Source organism: Xiphophorus maculatus, chromosome 2 (genome assembly GCF_002775205.1).
Source record: "Xiphophorus maculatus strain JP 163 A chromosome 2, X_maculatus-5.0-male, whole genome shotgun sequence".
Taxonomy (NCBI): Eukaryota; Metazoa; Chordata; class Actinopteri; order Cyprinodontiformes; family Poeciliidae; genus Xiphophorus; species Xiphophorus maculatus.
The window spans coordinates 17028952-17052213 of NC_036444.1; the positions used below are offsets into that span (position 1 = coordinate 17028952).

At 40.0% G+C, this 23262-nt stretch overlaps 1 protein-coding gene across 1 annotated transcript; it reads right to left on the reverse strand.

Annotated features, from left to right (window-relative positions):
- Window positions 1-601: 601 nt before the first annotated feature.
- Window positions 602-11269, reverse strand: LOC102227014 (carbohydrate sulfotransferase 1-like). The gene is made up of 3 exons (XM_005803310.3): window positions 10879-11269; window positions 6363-6534; window positions 602-4682 (listed from the first exon to the last, which is right to left on the reverse strand). Exons 1-3 carry the CDS (start codon window positions 10879-10881, stop codon window positions 3559-3561), a joined length of 1299 nt encoding a protein of 432 aa, XP_005803367.2. The 5' UTR covers window positions 10882-11269; the 3' UTR covers window positions 602-3558.
- Between the last annotated feature and the right edge of the window lie 11993 nt (window positions 11270-23262).

Here is a 23262-nt window from a genome sequence, read left to right on the forward strand (position 1 = left end):
ATTATTAAAGGAACAATTTCACCTCAAGTTTAATACTATTTATGGAGCAGCATGACGGTTCTACTTAAATTGCATATTTTCCATCACTCGGCTGCGGCTTTCATCAATATCATAAGCAAGAAAGCTGATAGCTACCAGTGGGGAAGAGCTGCAGCCTCTGTAGGGATGTGAATGACGCCTTTTCAATGCAATGTTCGCATTTAAAAGGAAGAAAATCACAGCCGCTCAGTGGTTTGTCTGTGTTTCACACGATGAGTGCCTCCTCAGAAACCACTCCCAGTGTTAATCGCAAGACAGCAGCTCCACATTAGAAGAAATGGGTCGGTGCCTGGAGACGGCACACATCCTTCCTCTGTTTAGACACAAAGACCAGAATAAACGCCAGTCATCACCGTAAAATCTCTGGTTAGTTTGCACTGCAGACTAAGGCTGAATCATATTGATATTGTTCCTTTGACATCGGAACATAAAATAAACACAATCCATGGATTTTGTGCTTTTGTGAGTGAAACATTAGTTACAAGAGACACTTCAAATGAAATAAGGCCAGAAAACATCTAAACCCAACATAATGACAGAGGACTGCAGCCGTTCACTCAGAAATAATTAGCAGTTATTTAATCAAAACTCTCAAATAAATACTAGTATACAATGTGTAAACATGTCCAGCACATAGCTTTGGCACTCTTACAGCCCTAAACAAAGCTGAGATTACTATTGATAGTGAAGACAAAACAGATTTATTCACATGCTCTCAATAGAAACGTAAAGTTGGGCTTTTTAATTCTTTGTAATTCCATTTGGACATTTACTCAAAAACAACAGGACTGTAGATGTGTCTTTGTTAATATTTTTTCACCATCCAGTTTTCACAGAAAGCAGAATTTTCGATATCTATTCAATGGTTATTTGTTCATGGCGATGCTTCAAATCTGGCAAGCTCAGTTCTAAGATCTTACATCCCCCTTCTCAGGGATAGAACGTTTTCATCTTGTAAAACAAAAATTTCTGACCTTTTCGCCATTTCTGTAATTTTTTTAAATTGTCAGACAAAGCCTGTTGTTACAAACAAACAAACAACAACAACAAAAACCCCACTGGAGATGGTTAAAAAAATGTGTGGATAGTTCAGGCTGAGTTTCTTTTGCAGATGGTGTTTACACATACCTCACGACGGGGGATTTTTTATGTGCTGCAGAGGCATTTCATATAGCTGGAAATGAAGGTGAAGGGATGAGGGAGAGCAACTGACTTCAGCTCACAGGAGCCGAGACATAATGCAGAAAATACGGTGTGGAAATCGCTGTGTTTTATTTTCAACACACTGCAAAGGGAGATGACGCTCCTTATTCTGCTAAAAATGATACTGCAGTTATCTGAAAGCATCTAAAATATTGAATGAAAGGAACATACAGCTTTACAGAAAAGAGAAGGAAGGAGCTACATTCACCAACCTTCATAACCTTTTGCTCTGGAGGATTTACATTTGAGCATTTGCTTCTCCTGGCCAACTAGACGTTTAAATTGGGAGCTATCTGTAAAATGTCTGCAAGGTTTTCAAAGGAAATGTCACAGACCACTTGGGTTTTTACAACATATCTCCTTTGTCTAAAATGTTCAAAAGGTTTGCAGGGTACGTTTCTGAATAATTAGCCTCTGAGATTACAGGAAGCCATTGCTATCATTCCCTGTTCCTTTAAGTTGGTTTGCAGGACAGGTGGACTCTCAACATAATGGTGAGAAAACAATGAGGCACCTTGACAGAAAGCTAGTTGAACTAATGAAATACAGATCAGCTCATCTCCTACATTTTAGAATATTTAAAAGCTTGGGTTTGAAAATAAGAAACATTGCATCCCTGAACTTTTCTGCAAATACAAAATTGCGCTGATGCTGCATGCCTCTGACCTTGTTTGTGATCTACACCTATTTCCATCCTGGGAAAACATCTGACATAAAATAATAATAGGTTTTACTCCTGCTTTCGCTTTGCTGTTGACATTACTCTTTCACATGATGTCCTTGAAGATGTGAGGTCTTAATAACGACCTGGTCCCAGTGTTTTTTACTGTCCTGATCTGGAATATTTATCCCTAACTCTGGTCTGAGTCATGCCAGATTCTGCTACTGAGTCATAATTCAATAACCACATTACAACTGATGCAATCTGCATGCATGAAATAAATTTGAGTACCATCAATATTAACTCACCTACTAATGATGTTAAGGACAGTATAGCATAATGTTTCTTGACAGGAATAGATATTTTGTCCCAAGTGGACATTCTGCTGGATGCTTAAAGACCCTCCTTTAGCACATAGCTAGCTTAAGAAAGCAAATGTATTGTTCTCTCAGTAGTTCTCCAAAAGTAATCATGTAGATTAAACATTTGTTTTTAAAAATAAACCTGGATCAAAACACACAACCTTGAGTGCTAGACTAGCCTAGCATTAACATGTCCATTCTGTTTAATATTTTGGTGTGCTAAAAGTTGTTAATGTGCAGCGGAGAAAACTATAAGATAAGTTGTTCTTGTGATAACAAAAGTTAAATAAAAGTCAAACGTCTTAAAATTTGACGATCAGAGTTTAAGCTGTTCTCTGCTTAGCACAGTGCAGAGCAGGTCACATGTCAAAGACAGACGAGAAACTGCAACAGCCAATACAGCTGCTGATGTTTTAGGTATTTAAAAAAAGAGAAACACTTACAGCTAAGCTTGAATTATTCAGAGCCATTTAGTCATTCAATTAAAAAGCTTGTTTTGAATCAGCATTAACACAGCTATCTTCTGACTAACAAAAAGATAATATAAGAGGAGTAAACAAAAACCCAGATCAGTTTTAATTTACATTTGAGCAAAAACTGACATGGCAAAAAGTGTCTGCATCCTCAATTATCAATTAGATAGATTTATTGGCAGTATACTGATATACTCCTTCTTATGCTGACAAAGTTGGGCCATTAATCTTTTGCCAAATCTTTGCAATTGGAAAATTATTCCCCATCATATTTTTGATTTAATGTTAGACTACAACATGTTGATGTTACTTTTAGTCTGAGGAAACATATTGATAAAAAAATTACCTTAAATCTAAATTTGATAAAGGTATAAATAATTTTGAGCTGAATTGTAGAAGAAGAAACTTCTGGGTTGCTAAATTAACAAAAACTATGAACTTGGCCCAAATACACATACCTTTGCCACACAAAGGCTGTAATTTTTTAAACATTGGCTAAGCAAAAACAATGTCATAGAGTTTTCTGGGAATGCATCTTGAGAGATACTAATTATTTTAAAAAGCCATAACTGAGCCCCCGGGTCAATGCTATAGGTATACAGCAGAAGTAGTAGCACCATTAGTGCATCATTCTGTTTCCCAGTTTTCTTCATGTAAAAAAATGGCACTTTTGACATTTTTAACAAAAACTTACCAACTATAGCAAGGTATTTCAGGCATCAGTCAGGATTCAAATAAGTTACATTCATTTCATCCACATCTTGACAGACCAAAATCTGAGCATAGAGACGTTTTCTAAATAGGCAGATTTCCTGCATCATCATGCGACAGGCTGAAACGTTCTGTGCTCCACTAAACTTTGTGACAAGTTTCTGAGTTCGGCAGCAGAATGAACCTGCTTGTATCCAAGCAGAGCCAGCGTGTCACTACAAAGATTCTGAATAGTTTTCACAATGTCAAAGCTGAGACGAAGCCTCCAACTTTCTGCCGTGGCTTTGGAGTTTCTTGTGGTGGAGTATTTGTAATTCCACTCAGAGGGAGCCGACACATTGCTGTTGGTGTTTTTCAATATCCACATCCTCACCCTGTCTTCCATCTCCAGACCCACGAACCTGTAAATTGCAGTCGCCCCGGCATTTGGGTGAAGAGCCAAGTCCTCGTACCGCACCAGCATGTATCGTCCTCGCAGCCACGCTGGTCTCTGCAGGCCACTTTCTGCAGAGGCAGACATGTCCTTACAGGTGCTGGTGATCTGTGAGAGGTCCACGTATCGAGGCTGGCGTCCAGTGGCGTTCCATATTTTCCAAGCGCGAAACTGGTCAGAGAACGCCATGATGCGGGAAGCGAGGATGGCTCTGGGGTCTCTCACCAGATGGATGATCTTCAGGTCCAGACGCGGATCTTCTGTCAGAGTCCGCAGGTCTCCCACCTCGGGAATCCTCACGGTTTTTATGGCTACATGTCCTCTTGACATACATGACATGGCGGCTAGAGTGAGGTTCAGAGCCCCGCACTTCTTAGGACACCAGATTTCATCAGGTGAATCGGACATTGCAACCGCCCCTTCCAAACAAACTGGAGGAGAACAGAGGGCATGGCTTGAGCTCCGTCGGAAAAAGGAGCTTGTGATGTGATCCTGGGCTTCAGGGCGGATGTAGTTCTCCATGAAGTGAAGGTCGCAGGTGTACAGGTTTAAGAGGAGGTCTCTGTAGGCTCCAAGCAAGGCCCGGCGGTCTAAAGTTCGACGCAACCTGCTGCTGGAGTTGGTGAAGGCCTGCTGGACGTGGTAAAGGGGCTCAAAGACATAGAAGATCCCGGGATGCTGGTTGAGTAGCTGGCCGGTGAACGAGGAGCCGCTGCGCGTTGTCGCAAAAAGCAGTATATGCTTCTGAGGCAACTCGACGGGCATCCAGCTGTCATCACACAAGGCAGCCCATCTGGAGTCTTGAGCAAAGAAAAGAAAAACACGAGTGCTTTCAAAATTATCGTCATTCATACGATGTTTTAAGAACAGGCTTTAAATAACTTATTCCAGAAAATGCTGCAATCATTACTGAGTGAAATGCGGTTCGTTTCAGAAGATCAACTTTAACTCATAAATATGAACTGCAATATTCTATATTTATTTCTGGAAAACTACAGATTAAAGCCAATAAAGTTTAAATTATTTAGGGCAAACATCCAAGAGACTGATAGCGGTTTTCAAAGGAGAGTTATGAAATAGTAGATTTCTAAATATAGAGCCAAATAACTGATGTGCAATTACTGCTGATGAAGAGTTGATTGCAAAGAGGATTTTTTTTATTCAGGAGCTTTTCACTGGCGAGTTACATCTGTGCAGTGAGAGTGTATTAATGGTGGTAAATGGAGGATAATTGCAAGATAAATAATGCATTTTTCATATTATTTTTCTTTTCTCCATTTACAGGGAAAACCCATTTTCAGTGCTCAGGTTTCCTTTTTATTTTGCATCTATAACAGCACTGATGTTAAAACCTATTTCTAAAAGTTTTTGTTGAAATTATAATATTACCAATCAAGTATTGAATGTTTCTCTGTATCCCCAGTTGATGTATTTCAGGCTTTCGTCTTTTCAGAAAATGCACTTTTAAAGGGGCTATTGATATGAAATTCACACCAGTACTCAGTTGCAAACCATGTAATCCACATACCCAATAAAATCAAAACAAATATGCCCATAGGTTACTGTGGAATGACATATTAAATTAGTATTGAAGTAAATTAAGAAAAGAAAATGGCCAAAAGGCACAGAAAACAAAGAAAGGAACATTTCAGATTGAAATTTTAAAACCAGGTGAGAAATTTGAAAGTCTCTAACATTGTGCTAGCGGATTTTAACTTTTTTTTAAAATACAGCCTTAAAATGTAGAAGACAAACAAGGGAAAGAGAAAAAAATATGGATTATAGGGAAAATGAGTAAAAACTGCAAATGGAAACTAACTGTCAGCTGGTCAGGATTTAGAACCGTTACTCAAGAAATTGGAAATCCATCTAAATCTGGCTTTCATGTTATTTTGTTTGTCAGGCATTCACATTTGTATAATCCCCTAAATGGTTGTGCGTGACAAAGCCAAAAATGCAGAAAGGTTTTCATGCAGTGACACAATAATTTAAAGATTAGAGGGGATGGAACAAGAAAGTCAATTGGTAGATTTCCAACGAGGACCCAGTGAAGACAGAGAAGTCTTACACTCAAAGTAAAACCTTTACGGATGCTGACCGCCGGCTCATAACCACAAGGTTGACTTTACGAGAGAAAGCTTTAAAGAACAAAAAAGAGGTTTATCAAAATTAATGACAGTTCCATTTTGATATGCATACATGTAATTTATTTGTTACAAAAAAGGCTTTTAGGTATTTAATTGATCTTGATGTTTTTTTCTGTCCTACTTATTTACTCATGTTTATGGTGTACTTGGTTAGACTTCTTTGTAAATGTGGACTGCTTGGATTGTTTCTGACATATGGTGTGAAGTAAAAGTCAGTAGCCCCACTTAGATACATTGACTGAGCAAAATATTGTTCTATTTAATACTTATTCTCTGTTATATCTGCACACTTTTTAGACTGTAGCAAGGTTTTAATATGCCATCCGATGGTACCTCTGTGGTATCTGCTCCTGCAGCGGTAGGCTCTCTGACAGGGTCCAGACATTGAGTCCCTCAGGGTCCGGATAGCCGTGTACTGGACCCCAAGAGACGCGCACACCAGCAGCAACACCGTCTTCCAGGAGCACTCCATCCTGCCCCCACCTCCGGCTCTACATCCTTCACGCTGGTGCCGCAGGGAAGACACGGGAAAAGACACAAATTGAGATTTTATTTTGATGGCTTTTTTTTTTCTCCAACCTCTTGCATGTGCAGCTCCTGTAGAGTGACACCTCCAGGGCTCTTACTGATGGTCTTCAGAGCAGCTCTTATTGGAGTTGTTGGGATTATTGCCCAAAGGCACTTCCTTGTCAGACATTTGCATAAATATTTAACATTATCTTTTCTACTATGTATGCCACGTTATTCCAGTCAGTCCAGAATGCACACTTTAATGGCATGTTCTTCTCTGAAAAGATGAAACAGCTTGTTACTGCATTAAATATTAAACAACCTATTTGCATGTGGTGGCAGCTGACAGTTCTAATGGCAGAAATATTTGAGCCTCCTGGACCTAAAACTAAAATGTGTGCTATTTATTAGGAGGAAAACAGACTGTAAAATGTTTTATCTACAAGGAAAGAGAATGGGTTAGCAAAATGTTCCATTTATGGCACACGGTGGTTTGCAAAAGTATGTAAAGATTTAGGTCCCTTTTTAAAACCAAATCTTTAAGTAACTAAACCCCAAGTTCCTAAATGTCCTTATTGTTGACATAATTTCGGAAGTATGGAACTTATCGTTAAATAAAATATTTTCACAGCTTTTTTGTACATTTTTTTGGCTTTTCTCTATGTTATACCATAAAATGTATATAAAGTTGGGGTTCTTTGATTCAAAACTCAAAACAAACTTCCTATCACAAATAAAATTGCTGTTGCTTCCTTTCCCAATTTTGTAAGGGTAGCTTTTGCAGCTCAACAAACATTTTATTTAGTTATATTTTCCTTCCATATTGGCAGTATATATTGCTTTGTCTTGGTGTGTCACATAAAATCCGAATAAAAGACTTTGAGAGTGTAGAGTGACACAAGAGGCAAAAGCTCAAATGCATCAGGAGGAGTTTAAATAACTTAAATGTAATGTACAAACAGCTTAAAATCCGTGTCATGAAATCTTGACCCAGACTTTCATCTGGAGAACATAGCAGTGATGGTTCCATCTACAACAGGCTCACGATTCAGGACACTTTGCATACTGTTGCATAATTGCTATTCATCTTTACTTCCCCCTCTTCTGGGTAATTAAGCCTCTGAGCCCAGGAGAGAGCAGCATACTCTGATAAATATAGCTGTCTTCTTGAGTGGAGAAGTTTCCTTTGTGTGCTTCCGAGATTTTTGCCACTGGCCATCAAAGAGCAAAGGAAGATGTGATTTTTCTAGATGGAGTTAGTAGGGAAAAAAAGCTGCCATCCATCCATCCATTGCTGCATGCAGCAAACTGATGGTAGATAATTACGTGATCACCGGGTGCAAACTGTCCCTTCATCCCTCAAAAGTGGCTTTACAGGGGCAATCATTAACAAAACCACAGGTAAGTAGCCTCTATATCACATTACTGACAAAAATAAATGTTCCCCTCCTACTTTTTTAGCCTCCTCACCCTCGTTCCGTCTCTCTTCAATCTGCTTCTTCTTCATTAATGATGTTTATGTGTCCCTGGCAGACTCGTATCCTCGGGAATGTATCACACTGAGCTTTTGATGTTCCATTAATCACAAACAGCACCGACTGAAAGACGTTTACTCGGTGGGTGAGGGGAAGCCGAATCAAGCTGACATCATGAGACATTCTGTTTGAATACAGTTAAAAAAACAGGGAATGAACTCATCAAGGCGAGAAACTTTCTCAGACTGGATGCTGCAGACAGACAGGAAGGCAGGAACGCAAAGTAGTGGTGTGTAGTTTGTCACTTTAAGAAGCAGGACCGACTGAGGGAGAGTTGGCAGAGGCATATAACGACTGCATGAATGGGTACAAATAATAAGAACCTTTGACCAGGCTTCTTAGACTTAAAAAAAAAAGAATTCAACAGCTCTGCCATCCACATCCAGTTTGTACTGCACAGCTGGCTGACCGAGGCGCATCATAAAATTCCTCGGCGGCAGGTTTTGTTTTCCTTTCCAGTCGTGTTTAGGGCTCAGAGCTTTGTTTCTCTTCACCCTGCTGCCCTCCGGAGAATCAAAACAGACGCTTCAATAGATTTCAGCAATTTGATTTGCAAGTCCCCCTGCCTGCCTGTCTTATGACTCCCCCAGCAAACGGACGTTTGCGTTAGAAATAAGCTGGAAGGGGGGGACTGCAGGCTCGGCTTTTTGTATCCCTCATAAAATAACAGCTCTTACAAGGGATAAGAGCCACAGGGACGGGATCAACTAAAGATTATGCTGTGTGGTGCACGTTCCTTAGGCAAGTTTGAGTTGTAAATTCAGTGAGCGCATTTGCTGCAGCTGCTGAGATAACACAGCCGGCAGCCAGAGCGCTGTGGCGCATGGTGTGAGAAAGGTAATTGCCTCTGTGGAAAAACAAAAGCAACAAATGAGGTTAGAAGTTAGTGATGAAGGTGGGACTGAGGGATTCGGGATCCGACTTATTGAGGGACGGGGAGAGAGCCATAGATTTTTCTATTAGGGGCCCCTCGGAGAGTTCACACATCCTCAGAGCGGGGCTGTTTATTGGTGAAGGCTGATGATCAATCCTAGAAAACACTGAGGGGCCGAGCAACAGCAGCAGCAACAGCAACAGCAGCCGCAACGCCGGGAGCCCACGGCTGGTCTTTCTCGCTCTGTCCTCCATTTATCAATCTTATTTTCCTCCAATTTTTCTCTGTTTTAACCAATTTCTTACATATAGAACTGCAGCCAGCAAGATGCATGTGACCCTTTGGCTACATGAGGAACTCCTGTGTGGAGAAAAGATTAATCTTGTTCAACGTAATTCCTAAATCACACAAATACACGCACGCACACACACACCCACACACACACATAAGGAGAGAGCAAAGGCAAGTGGGGTGGAAGATGGGAAAATGAAGAAAAAGGTCAACTCTCATTGTGTCTTGTCCATGACAGCGTTGCTTTTATAGGCTGCTGGATCAGTACTGGAGGCTGTTCTCATAAATTCAGTGCAAATAGCCGACTCACCCTGTTTGAGTAAAATAAAAAGATACACCAATAAAGCATAACATTACGACCATTGACAGTTGAAGTGAATTACATGTGTTTGAGCTAAAGCAGGAAGAAATGGGTGAGTGTTAGGGTTGGAACAAGTTTGGCAGGAGACAAACTGTGACGACCGCAATGGGTCATAGTATATCCAACACTCCATGAGTGCAGTGGTCATGGTTTGTGGTGGCAGCTGAGGTTTTACTTGAACAAACCCTAAGAGAGCCCCTTCTTTAGTGCCCCGACAATAAAAAGGTTGACAAGATCTCTAAATGTTGTCCATATTCCTTAAAAAAAGAAAGCAGTGAGACTGAACTTTATAAAAGCAACCAGTGAGAAGGTGCAACTCAACTGGCAATCTTAGCTAGATGTAGCATAACATTTGTTTGGGTGGTGAGAACTGAAATATCAAATTAAGAAACGTCAGGTGTTCAGGCCAACCCACACTGCTCCACCGCGGTTAGTGAGCCATATCACGCAAAGCAAAGATCACATGTGCAGGGGTCAGTGTCCATCAGCGGTGACCAAGGAAGGGACACTGCTTCCTTCCAGGCTAATTTATGCATGTGGGTGCTACAGACCAGTCAACATCCCTACGTTGAACACTCCACCACATAAAGAACTAACCACCTTGCAGTAAGGTCTGGGGAATCATTTTTCTTTTACATCAAGTAGATTTCCAGTTGTTTTACTGGGGGAAAACATAAAGGGGAGGAAGCAAGTGGACGAAGTTCTGCTGTAAACCCTTCAGGTCCTTCCATCCATGAGAACCTCACGTTTTAAACGCACCACAAACACAGAGCAAACAATTGTCACTTTTTTTCAGTAAAGTGGCATTGGTGGCTGAGGCAGCGTTTAGACTTTTTGCCACGAAGCAAAAAGTCTTCAGGAATCGTTGGAGGAACACAACGAAACAACTCATGTTTCCTGGATGCGCTTGAAAAAAAAAAAAGTAACATCTTGACTCCAGACACCACAAACATCTTCAGAGGTCTGGGTCCGTCCATCCCTTAGGCAGGTGTTCATAATCGTAAAGAATTAAAGTTATGAAGTCACTTTGCATGCAATAACGCTGGCAAATTAGTATGACAAATCGAATCTAATAGCTGTCCAATGGTAATATAAATATAACAATAAACCAAAAGTTAATAATTAACATCCACAAAAGGAAAACATTTTGCGTATTTACTGATGTTCTGCTCCTGTTCTACCAACACGCTGTCTGACTTCAGTCCCTGTTTTCTGTGCGTAAACGAGCAAGATCTGACAAAAAAACAAAGAAAAAGGAAAGAAAAAAAATCACCGTACCATCAGCGCTTTCAGTCAGATGCTGTCTTCCTCCGGCCAGTCCAGTCCCGGGCTGTGCATTTGCAAAGCTGTGTGAATGAGAGAGGGTGTGTGTGTGGGAGTGTGTCAGTAGCCACCGGTGTCCGGAGCCCAAGTGCGTTCAAAGCCGGAGACGCGCCACGGATAGAAAGTGTCTGGGAAAATAAGCATGTGTAGCCCACCCCTCCAGAGACCGGAGAGACTTTAGCAGCTGAGACATCAGATTGGATGCGAGATTACCCCCCTTCTCCGTGCATTACGCCTTCTTGGCTGAGCTTCGCTTCATTGCGCCCCGGAGATGCATGCGAACCAGAGAGGAAGTAACCTACATAGTGAGGGACGACTAACTCTGACTGCTGTGATGTGTGAGAGAGGGAGAGAGCGCTTCCACACATCGCAACCTGTAATTTAACTGGTTTGCAGGAATGGGAGGACGTGATATTTTTCATATCGCCTGGAGGGAGCCTTCATCAGCTCCAGCCAAGCATCGACAATCAGTTCAGCATCCTACCAGCATCCTTCTCTCCGCAGGGATTCAGCTCGCCCCGCACACATATATAAACACTTCATCCCGTGGGGCTACGGTGACACAATGACCTCTATTTTTCTCATTTCAGTGAAGATGACTGCTATCATCAGATAAGGCCCCCTCCTCACTCTGCTGCCCACTCTCCTCTCCACTCTGGTGGAGGGATGGGCAGCATATCATTGCCCCTCTGAGGGTTACTGTGGGGTCAGATTTAGCCAGTGACAGCTCCATTACTCCTGGAAATGTGGGTGGATTCTGTTTGCAGTCTTTCAGATTTATCTCCCACCGAGACAGAGTCACATTGAAAAGGCGTGTCTTTACGGAAATTTGTGAAATAATGTATCTGTCGGGCCTCACGGTTGCATGGACAAACCAAAACATCAGGAAGCGTCTGCAGACAGTTGGAGGATTAGGGCCACTAACACAGCTACTTAATAAATTAGAATATCATTTAAAACTTCTTTCGTTGTAGTAATTCAATTCAAAAGCTAAAACTAATAAAGATTTATTGTTATGTGGCTATGTTATGCCCTACACAACCATAGGGAAGACTGCTAATTTTACAGAGATGGAAAACCTTCACATTAGATAAGCCACAGAAAGCCACAGCTAAAAATTATGGTTGTTCAGCTCAGTGTGCTGCATCCAATTTAATGAAAAACTAAATGGAAGGAAAACGTGCTGTAGAAAAAGAAGCAGCTGTACTGTGTGGCCAACGTCCTGCCACCCGATGGTGGGGTGGAATCACTGCAAGTCATAAGGAGACATATGGGGCAACTTCAGCCACTTTTCCATTGTCAAGTCTCACTCCAGTCGGTTGATGTCTGATTCAGTTCTTGTAAAGTCGGCTGTGTCTCCATTGGCAGTGTGTTCAACACTTGATGACATCATTTTATTTATGACCCATTGGGCGGCCAGTTTCTCCGAAATCTCTTCTGTTGTTTCCTGAATAATAATAATTACCGATTTGCTCCATGATTCCAAAAACTGGTTCTAATTAGGAAAGAAATTAAAGTCACATCAACGAAAAAAGGGCTTTAGATCCCCTGATGGAACCCAAGGACATTTGAAAAGATGTAAAGACAAAATGGTTCATGAAGTGGTTTTCATTTCCTGCTATAAATATTTTTAGGTTTTCCTACTTCAGTTCAGTTGAATTGAATTCAACAGAAACCTATTTCACAAATTTCCACTTTTGTGAATTTACTGTTTGTTGATTACTGAACTATAAAACAAGTTGTAGTGAACACCAAAAATCATGAAACAATATTACCAAAGTCACATTACCGGCGCTGTGGTAGCTGGTGGACAATGAGCTTAGTTGTAATTTGGCCCCCAAATCAAATTCTGACCAGAACCTTGTGCAGACCTTAGACCAACTGTGCTTGCTTGTTTTTTGATTTTTTTGTTTCTGCTTTTAAACACTTTGTTCTGAAATGAAATAGTTGGCAGGCCTGAATATTCTTCCTTTTTCAGACCATACAAGTTAAATATAACAGAAGGGTAAAGAATTACCTCTGAAATTGGAAGAAGAGAGGATGGAAAGTCTTCCCACGCAGGTAAAGAGTAGCAAGCTTTTTCTGGTGCCCGAGGGTGGAGGCACATTACCAGTCACAAAGGACGACAAGCTGCCAAGAACACCCAGTGAGTGATACAAAAGCGGAGCGTCCTCCTCCCCTATTTTTGCTGATTCCACCCCTCTGTCAGCCGACTGTATAGATTCTCTGGTTCTGAGCGGCCAAACGCCCCCACTGCTTCTTGGTGAGATTTGAGGAATAAGATGAAAATTCCTGCAAGCGAACGTTGAATCCTCTGTGGGCCTCCCCATTTAGATATGCCTGCATTTGTTCCGAACGCAGAGATATAAAGAGCACATGCTCAGATATGCATACGCTGGCTTGAAGGAGTACAGACTATCTTTCATATTGCTTAACAAATGTTTCATCAATCTACGTTTTCTTAGATTCACCCCTGGATCTATTTTAAACATGACAGAAGTATCTCATCTTCTAATGGATGGGAATGCTCCAGTGCATTCTCCGCTCCCGTTAAAAGATGCAATCCGTTTAGTCAGGCTGTCACGAGGGGATCCGGCTCTTGCAAAGTTTGCCAGTGGAAGAAAGCTGCTGATCCTCTGCACTTCATCTAATTTCACAGCACCGAAACCACGGCCCCTTTATTCAGGCCTTCCTTGCTGTTTGCAGAGAGCAGGTGAAAGAAATCTCATTTTAGATACTCATGTGCCAACAGAGACAACTAAATTTAATTCAGCAGTCCACCAGCGCGGCACAATGGCAGACTGTCTCTGCCTTCAGCTAGTATTTGATCAAAAACAGTAGGAAGCACTGTAAATGCACAGCATTGTTTTAATCAAAGCTAACGATGAGGACATTGATCCAGAGAGCAAGAAAGCTGCCGACAATGCTTAGATTATTAACTAAAGTAAAAATAAACATAGTGTATCTCAGATATAGCTAACTCCAGCCTGAAACGCTTCTGTTTACTCAAAGATATTGCTTTATTTGGTGAAGTCTTTCATAATAGCGGAGAAGCTGCTGCCTAGAGAACTCTGGACTGTATGATTCACATCATTTTCTTACTAAACAAACCCTTCATGGTTCCCTCGGGCATCATGGATGCAGACAATGTCATTCCAGTGAGTATAAAAATGTTTAATCATTGGGCAAGGTTGTTTATCAAAGGATGTTGTTTTCAAATTGAACTGAATCAGACATTAAAAGGAAAGGTACGTCTCCATGTGAGATATAAAAATAACATTAAGGGTAAAGGATCCAAGAGGAAGGAAAGGATACAGTGCTGCCCCCTTACAGTTTCCTGCTGGGTTTGCTTTTTCATCACAGTTAAATGTTTCAGACTAATGTCAGACAAAGATAACCTAAGTATATTGAAATTTACATTTGCAAATGATGGTTTTAATTGCACCAGCCTGGCACTATGTGGAAGCCCAAGTTAGGGCATCCTGCTAATTGAATTCTGATACGTTCATGACTCCAGCAGCTTGACAGCTCCTCCAGGTCCTGAAGCAGCAAAGCTCCTCAACACTATCACACTATCACCGTCCTATTATCACTAACATGTTTGAATAGTAAATGACTTAAACTTGTATAGCGTTTTAGCAAAGCTTTTTCAGACCCCCCCCCCCCCCCCAACACACACACACACACACACACCTTCACACAAAGTTTGATGATGGTGGCAAGCTACTGGATCGGCCACCATGCACCGTTGCCCTCTGACCACCACCAGCAGGCAAGGCAGGTCAAAGGTTAAATGGTAGGTTTAGTTGGGGTTATCTGTCATTTTCTTTCAGCCAGTAATTTTCTGTTTTCTGACCACCGAAGGAGGTCAGCATTGCACTTTTGTTTTTTTCTTGAGTAATGTACTTATTGTTTTCCGTTAAAATGGGGGGATTTTGGATTGACTTTGGACTTGGAAATTCTGACGTTTATTTCTTCCCTTTTGATAAGGCAGAGGTGAAATCTTAAATTTATTAAATTAAATTTTTTTTACACTGAACCAGGTTTTGTCCAGTATACTAAACTGAAAAAAATACATCTGTAGACCTATACTGTCACAACCCAGATTGTGAAGTCGGAAACCGATTTCAAATAACTAATAATAATAATATTCAAATAATATGTATTTATTGAGTTAACTTTTTTTGAGCAAAAAAAAACATGGTAATTGAAACCCAAAACAAAATTAAGGTGACACAAAACAAATGAGATAATTTCCTACGATGGAGAAGTTTCAGCCAGATATAGCCAAGAAAAACAACTAAAAATACCCAGACCGCCTGCCATGGGGAGAGCAAGAGCAGCCAGGTTTAAAAAGCTGAGAATATTTGGTCACCAGGTCACAGCCTCTTCACCACAGGAACAAAGGTCAACCACTACCCAGGGAAAGAAAAGAGTTTTACAATATGCCTGTGCCTGTTCAATTCTAAGAGTTGAAACAAGATGCAAACCTTTATTATTGTTAAATCGTGAACACTGACTTTAACTTGGATAAAAGAGGTCTGTAGCTCTTTGGACGTTCTTCTGAAATGATGTTCTTAGTGACTTCCTGGGTGACAGGAATCATTTTCCCTTTCATGGTTTATTACTTTTAGTTCTATATTTACTTTGTTAACTGTTTATTATAAGAAGTTTTCCAGCCTTTACTCATAAGTCTGCTTTAAGAAACGCGGCCATGTGACTCCGATAAATAATATATATCAGCTGGCTCTTACTTCATACTTCAGAGGAGCTGACTGACCCAAGCAGGGAACAGAATGGAAATTTAGTGTAATATAAATTCTTTAGAAAGTAACATACAATCAAACTCAATTATAAATGAGATTTGTGCATTTTTTTTGGCTATCGCCACATTTTTCTAAAATATGTTTCAGTACCAAGAGAAATAATATTATATGCTAAAGCAAAAAACACGGTTAACGGCTTTATTTAGCTGTATGAAGTGGAAGGAGGGGATAAAGTGGCAATGTGTGGGTACAATAGAAATATGAATGACAGAACTGATCTGAACAAGGTTGTGTAGGACAGCGGCTACGGTCAGTAGAGGTTGTTTTAAAGAAAGGCTGTACCTGTGTGGATATATTGAGTTAGTGCTTCAGTTCTCCGTTCCACTCATGGGTTTGAACCCTGCTAAGAAAACATTTTTACTATAATTGTTACAAGACATTAAAACAGGAATCCAGAGGACAAAAAACTGTTTTTACTGTGTCCTTGTTAAACTTGCTTATTAGCAATATTTGCATCCTCCAGCAGGGTTTCATGTCTCTGCTGTTTTAATTATGTGCCTAAATCAGGAGCCTAAATGTTTGGAAGACATGAAGCAGGATAACAAAATTAAGAAGACCAAATGAAACAAGAATATTTTCTCTTCTTACCATAACTGAGTGTTTGTTTGTTTTTTTTATCCAAAAAACATTGACCACATTTCAGTTACCTGTAAAGACTATTTGGCAAAATCATGTGGCAGCAGAAAGGATTGACCTTTCATAACAAAATGTCTCACAAACTGCATGAAACATTTTATAAAACTACATTTGTGTCTCACAATGAGAGAGAAAACCAGTAACTATTTAATATGACTGCCTTTTGCTCCAGATCTGTTTCTAGAAAACATAACGAGTTCCTGCAAAACCAAATCATTGTCTTAAAATGTTTTTCAAGTTTTTTTCTAACAGCAGTTAAATAAAAGACAACGTTGCAACTGAAAGTGACATTAGCCTCAAAATTTCGAGACAATACACAGGTAAAGTATTTTTCTCCTTTGTTTTCTGAGGGCATGAAGAGGGCTTTTCTATTTTTAGTTACACTTAAATATTTCAGATTGTCAAACAACCTGGATAAATAGAAAAGTCCATCAGTTGCTTGAGAGTTTATTGCCAAACAGATTCCCTAGAAAGGTGACAAAGGTGACCTTTCTTGTTACTTTCCCCCCTAATCTCTAGAAAATGAACCAGCTGGTTACAAAAGGTTGGTAGTAATGGACAATGCAGATGAGGATATTTATTTACTCGTTAGTTGTTGACTTTTATCATAAAAGAAAAAGTAAAGTTGTCACGTTTGTTTATCCTTCTGAATTTTTTAGAATATTGTTTAGGATATGTTAGTTTTTTCTTTCTATTTGATTGATTCCAAGAGTAGATTTGTAGTACGCAGACTTGAGCTATAAATTAAAAGAGTTTAACCAACGCATGGTTTCAACCTCCATATGTGTGATTGATCTGACAGTACATGGTTTACATTGCTATCCTTTTGAGATCGTGTTGTAATTTCACACACAAATGCCAAGACAACACAAGAATAATTTAAACAATATTTCCAAGACCTTTGATGGCTGTCAAGAAAAAGACCTTAGAGGCAACTTTGAGCTTTGAGTTTGTGTGACCTGCTGCAACACAGTATGAAGTAACACCTTCAGATGTTTTAAGCCTTTGGAGTGTGTCTCACAATGTGTGACCTGTAACTTCTAATTCCGAAATAATATGAAGAAAATCCTCACATACTATAACAAGATCAAATTAGTTGTGTTTTTTCACAAAATTGTGAGTCAAACCTAATTTCCATTTCAATGATTTGCAGTAAAAATTGATCAAAAAGTACTCTGATTGGAAACATTAATTTCTCGACTTTGGACAGCCCGGCTGTGACTATTTCTTTACTGACTTGAAAATCTGAAAAGAATCAATGAGAGCGTTTTTACAAAAAGCTCGTGCAGCCAAAGGTCACCAGCCAGAGATTTCCCATCCCGCTCTCCAATTCTGCTGAGCTTATTTAGCTAAACTTAGGTGTTCGAGTGGAGGCGCTTTGCTGACAGGAGGGTGACTGATTTCTTCTGAGTGATGCACTGGATGTTGAGAGGAAGGAAGAATGTGGGACATGAGGGATGAGAGACTTGCAGAGATTACAGCGAAGGAAGAGCAGGAGGTGAAACGAGAAAGTTTGCACACACCATCTGTGCATCAAAGGTGCAGCTCCGCCGGCTTGCATTAACAATACTCGACTGTGTTGTGATTGCTTCTGCTCTCTTGAATTTAGATGGTCTCATTTCGACTCTCTGGCGAAGTAAACTTTACCATTGTTTTATATATTTCAGCTTTAATCTAACAGTATCTGCACATGAGTGAGCAAATTGGCTTTGTTGTTGTTGTTTTTTTAAATGTATGCTACTCAAAACAAGAAAAGAAAAAGGTTGGCTTCTTTTGGACAAACTCTGCTACGCTCAGTGAAAAGAGCCTTCTCTTTCTGTCAATAACAATGCCCTATGGTGACTTCTACACTTCTCACATCCCAGAATAAAACTTAAATGATTTAAAATGTATTGTTCAAATTCCATCCATCCTTTATCTGACACGCTTCCAGGATTGTGAGGGGGCGGGGGCTGGTGTCTATTTCTAGCGGTCTTTTGGTCAATTTGACCATTTAAAATTGTTCTCTTTCTGAAAAATTGACACATTTTCAAAATTTGATTCATAAAACATTTTGAAAAGCATGCATTATTCTCCTTTCACTCCTTTGTGTTGGTCCATCAGCTCCCAATAAAACATTGAAATGTGTGGTCACAATGTTACAATTTCGGAAACGTGCAAGGGTGTGAATAATTTTGCAAAGGACCGCATGGGTCTCAGAGGGGCCAGTTGGCTCACTACTGGCTGATTGCTCTGTGCACCTGTTGCTAATCACTTCTTTCTGAAATACTTTGTCTACTCGAGGCTCTTTGCCATGAACCGTGTGTGTGCTACATGGCAGGCTGCCTATCGCACTTCATCTAAAGTTACACATTTGTGGATTGAGTTAATTGTCTTCTGAACGCCAGAGGCACAAAGAGGATCTTGGGAGTTTGCCGCTTGGTTTCTGGGCTGGAGCTTCGGAGCTTGTTTATTTTCCTGCTGCGCTCATGGAATAAATCTATTGAGTCCAGCTTCTGTTTAAATTCCGGTTGTTATATCTGACAAACACTTCCTCTGTAGTCCAATAGTTACATCACATAAAGGAGGTGATGAAATATCACAACCTGACCGACTGGAACGTATAACAGCATCTCAGCCCTCGTCCTCTGCAATTTCCAAGCTACAGTCTTCAAATGAAATCTATAAAAGCTTCAATGGTTCCAGGTGAAGTCTGCTTTATTGAGCACATTCAGCTGGGCCAAGCTTCACTTGGATTACTCCTCTGTAAATAACAAACATAAATCCCCACGGCTGCAATTCAAGCAGACACATCCACATGTCTGAGTAACAGACAGACGGCTATTAGAAAGGAAAAGCCCCAAGTGACTCATCTTAATCCTTTCTCACATATCTTTTCAAGCAGTTTGTGGACCCTCAGCTATTTCCCCCCAGCACCTTTGCTCTAAAACCGACCCATCAGCAATGCTCTCTGGTGCATAATTAGTGCCATTAGTTCGAGTCGTCCGCACACTCTTAGACACTATGGCCAGACAGGAGCTGCGCTCTGTTTTGCTCCCTCTCTATCTCTTTATCCCACCAACTGTTTCACGCTCGCAGGGCTCGTAGCCATCACATTTGTTGGAGTAATGGACCTGGCAAATTACAGCAGATCGGCCCTCAGCAGGCTCAGCCTGGCAGCCACCAGGGAGCACGGAGCAGACGTGCTGATTCTACTGAACAAGAGCTCCCGATTGGACAAACAGAACCGCCCCGGGAGCGTTAGCTGTCGGATGAAGCGAGCTGAAATGCCTTGTGTCCAAAGAAAACTTTAGATAATCCTCAGATTGGTAGTCTAGTCACAAAACTGTGCATCTTTTGCAGAACTGAACACAGCGGTGTCTCAGACGACGAGCTCAGTTTTTGACTGAATGCATAGATTATTTTATTAAGTTTTGTCATCTCTGCCATTGCAATGGCTCCCTCACTGTGCTTAAACTTAAAACAAAATGGCCTGTGAGCACTGAGAAAGACATGCGCCCACTCCTCTAACATACCCTCCCACACACGCAGATGGTCTGAGGGATGCCGCAGCAATTAAGGCGATCCATTTAAAGTCTCCGACTGTAACAAGCTGAAGGAAGCCTGCTGCAGGAACTCACTGTTCTCTGAGGCATGAACAATTCCTCGCGCTCTCTTGAGACTCCCGAGGGCTTTCTGTGTGACCGAGCCTTTTCTTAATTACACGTGAGAGGGGAAAACAGCTGCTTTACGGCCACATCTGTGTCTCCGTTAGTCAACCCTGTGGAGGGCTGAGTAAAAAGCAAAGCAGGTGATATGTTTGCGCTTTCCTCCTCCTATTATCAGATTTCTCCAGCTAATTCAATTCAATTTAATTCAGTTTATTTATACTGTATATTCCCAATTCACAATAAATATTGTCTCAAGGCACTTTACAAAAAAAATCCTTTCATTTACACATGTATTCCAGTTGATCCTATCAAACAGTGTAGTAAGCTCAGTGTGCTATTATAAATTAGTTTAAAAAGTTTCTATCTAAGGAAAAGCACTGAGTCACTGATTTGCAGCATTCACTCCTCCTTTGCCAGAAACCTACCCTGTCCCTGGGTTTATAAATGTGTAAATATGTACATTACTGTGCTGAAAAATATCATCCCCTTTTGAACTTTTACAGATTTTGTCACACTACAACCACAAATCTGATTTGACACACAAACTAGTGCATATTTGTGAAGTGGAACAAAAAGGAAATAGGGTTTGTTTTTGTTTAATTATATACAAATAAAAACTATAGAAATGCATTTCCACTTAGTCTCTTGGCATTTTGTAGAACCATCGTGCACCAGCTCTGTACAAAACAGCTCAAATTGAGTTAAATGGCATAAAAGACATTTCTCAAGATTTGGGTTTACACCTACTCATTTCTAACACCTGATATAAACCACGTGTCTATGACTGTATATTTAGGGTCATTGTCCTCCTGGATGGTGAACATTTTCACCAGAACATCTCCCAAAAACTCATCTGAAGTTTGGTTTTATGGATAGTCAAAGTGTAAAAGACCTTAAGGGATATCAGAACTTCATTATTGTTGCATTATATTTTTAGTGAAGCATAACTTTGGAACAACATCAGCAAGACCCTACAGTAATGACTCAATATTAACAAGATAAACTATTTCTATTTTAAAAGCAGAAAATCTTAATGTATCTAAAAGTTTAGAACATCGTGCATTGAACCCTGACACTGCATCTGAATCTGCACTGCACCAGAAACTACACTATTACCAAATTAAAACCAAGAATGCAATAAGGTTGTGTGATTTACATAAACCAGCAGAGCAAATATTTTTAAACAAACATCATATCTCTTCCTGTGGTGTATTGGCACTGCTGTGGATCATAAATATTTATCAAGGCTCAGAAAGGTTAAATGTGTGGGAGTGATATGATCTGGCAGCTAAGATGCTGCTGAAGCATAACATCTTGGATTTGTAAAATGCAAAACTTTCAGAAAACACCAGAGCTGTGTCTTGACCGCTGAATCTCCTCCCCCCCCCCCCCCCCCCCCCCCAAAAAAAAGACAAAAAATACAAAATGAATAGTTTATTTCAAATTAGTTTGAAGCTGTATGTGTCACTGAAGGGAACACATACAGCATCGTTGGGTTTTTTTTGTTTTTGTATTTTGCCAGTTTGAGAAATTATATTTTTTATCAGGCAACACGGTGGCGCAGTTGATGGCACTTTTAACTTGCAGGGTGAACAGCCGTCCAGCATTGCATCCTGGGATTTTTCTGCATGGAGTTGAAATGTTCTTTCTGTGCATTTGTGGGATCTTCCTCCAGCTTCTTCCCACATAAAAACACATGACAATGTCAAGACCTTGTAAAACATGAAATTTGTCTCTATCATAAAACATAGACGTGATGTCTCGCTTGTGGAAATTTGGTCTAAATACGGTATCATTGTCTTTCTGCCACTGGGGGGCAGTGTCAGCAATACAGTAGAAGATGATTTGTTTCTTTAAAGCTTTGTGTAGCTTTTAAATGAAGTTGAACAGGCAAAAGTCATAGTTCATTATTTTAAATTACCAGTCATAATACATTTTTGATGTTATATTTACCACATCTGCTTTGATATTTGTGTTACCTTTCACCCTAAGTGGGATGTTGCAGTTGTGTGAAATGGAATAAAGCACACATTAATTTTAGACCCTATTATATATTGGCGACCTTCTTAGAAGGTTTTCTGTAACACATCCCAACAAAGTTTGGCTGTAAAAGTAAATCCAGGATATGCTTGTAAAAGAGATTAATCATCTTTCTGAATTTCTTTCCAGAAAAATTGAAGGTAAAATAAATAAATAAATAAATAAATAAGCTCAGCTGACTGAAGCAAAGTGGAAAACTGTCCTCTGTCAGATATGTCAAAATTTGACTGAAAACAATAGATTTGACATCCTTCTTATACTAAAGAGGAAGAGAATCCTGCATGTTGTTGCAGTGCTCTGCATGACTTACTCTGGTGTGAAACAATATGAGTCCCCTTACATATTTTGTTGTCTCACTTCAGTGTTTGAGATGATTTATCATATTTTAATATTAATCAAATACACCAGGAGTCAAAAAATGCTGTTACATTAAGTTTTAATTTATTGGGGGGAAATTTATTCAAACCAACTTAGCTTTGTGTGAAAATATACTGCTCAAAAAAATAAAGGGAACACTTTAAGTGTTAAACACCTGTTTAAGTGTTCCCTTTATTTTTTGAGCAGTGTATATTCCCCTCGGTTTTGTTAAATCATGAAATAACTGAGTCACCACAATTTTTTGTAAAGATTACTACAGTGTCATTAGGAAAAGCCCAGACCTGATTACTGCCTGATCTGTACAATAAAAGAAACATGGTTGCAAACACAGGATGTGACATGTTTGCTGTGTTTCACTGTGGATTAAAAACTGGTTTAGGAAATTTGAAACTGATTGCAAAACACTTCTAATTGCAGACTCTGTGCATCTTTACTTTTAGATCAGAGTTAATTTTAGTTCAGCCTCTCAGTGTTCTAACACTAAAACAAAATAAGCCGCCTCTGAAAATGAAACTGAACTTGTGGTTCAGTTTCTTTAACACTGATGTGCTTTGGTGAAAAACTGTGCTTACTCATTTATTAGAGTTTGAAAAAGACATATAACAACGTTAACTTGGACTTCTACAATGAGTTGCAGCTGTGTCACAATAAAGAGCAGAAACAGTTTTACCTCAGTGCATATGCTGCAGTTTTCTGTGCCTGCAGGAACCCGATTGGTAAACGTAAGAGAAACGACGGTCTTTGTTGATCCAGTGAAAATGTGGTTTGTAGAAGACATGCCTGATGACACAGTAAATATTTTTGACCTA

Coding starts and splice junctions, on each gene's coding strand:
- LOC102227014 (XM_005803310.3), bottom strand. Junction 4,683..6,362: donor CAGGAGCAGATACCACAGAG/GTACCATCGGAT, acceptor TCTTTGCTCAAG/ACTCCAGATGGGCTGCCTTG.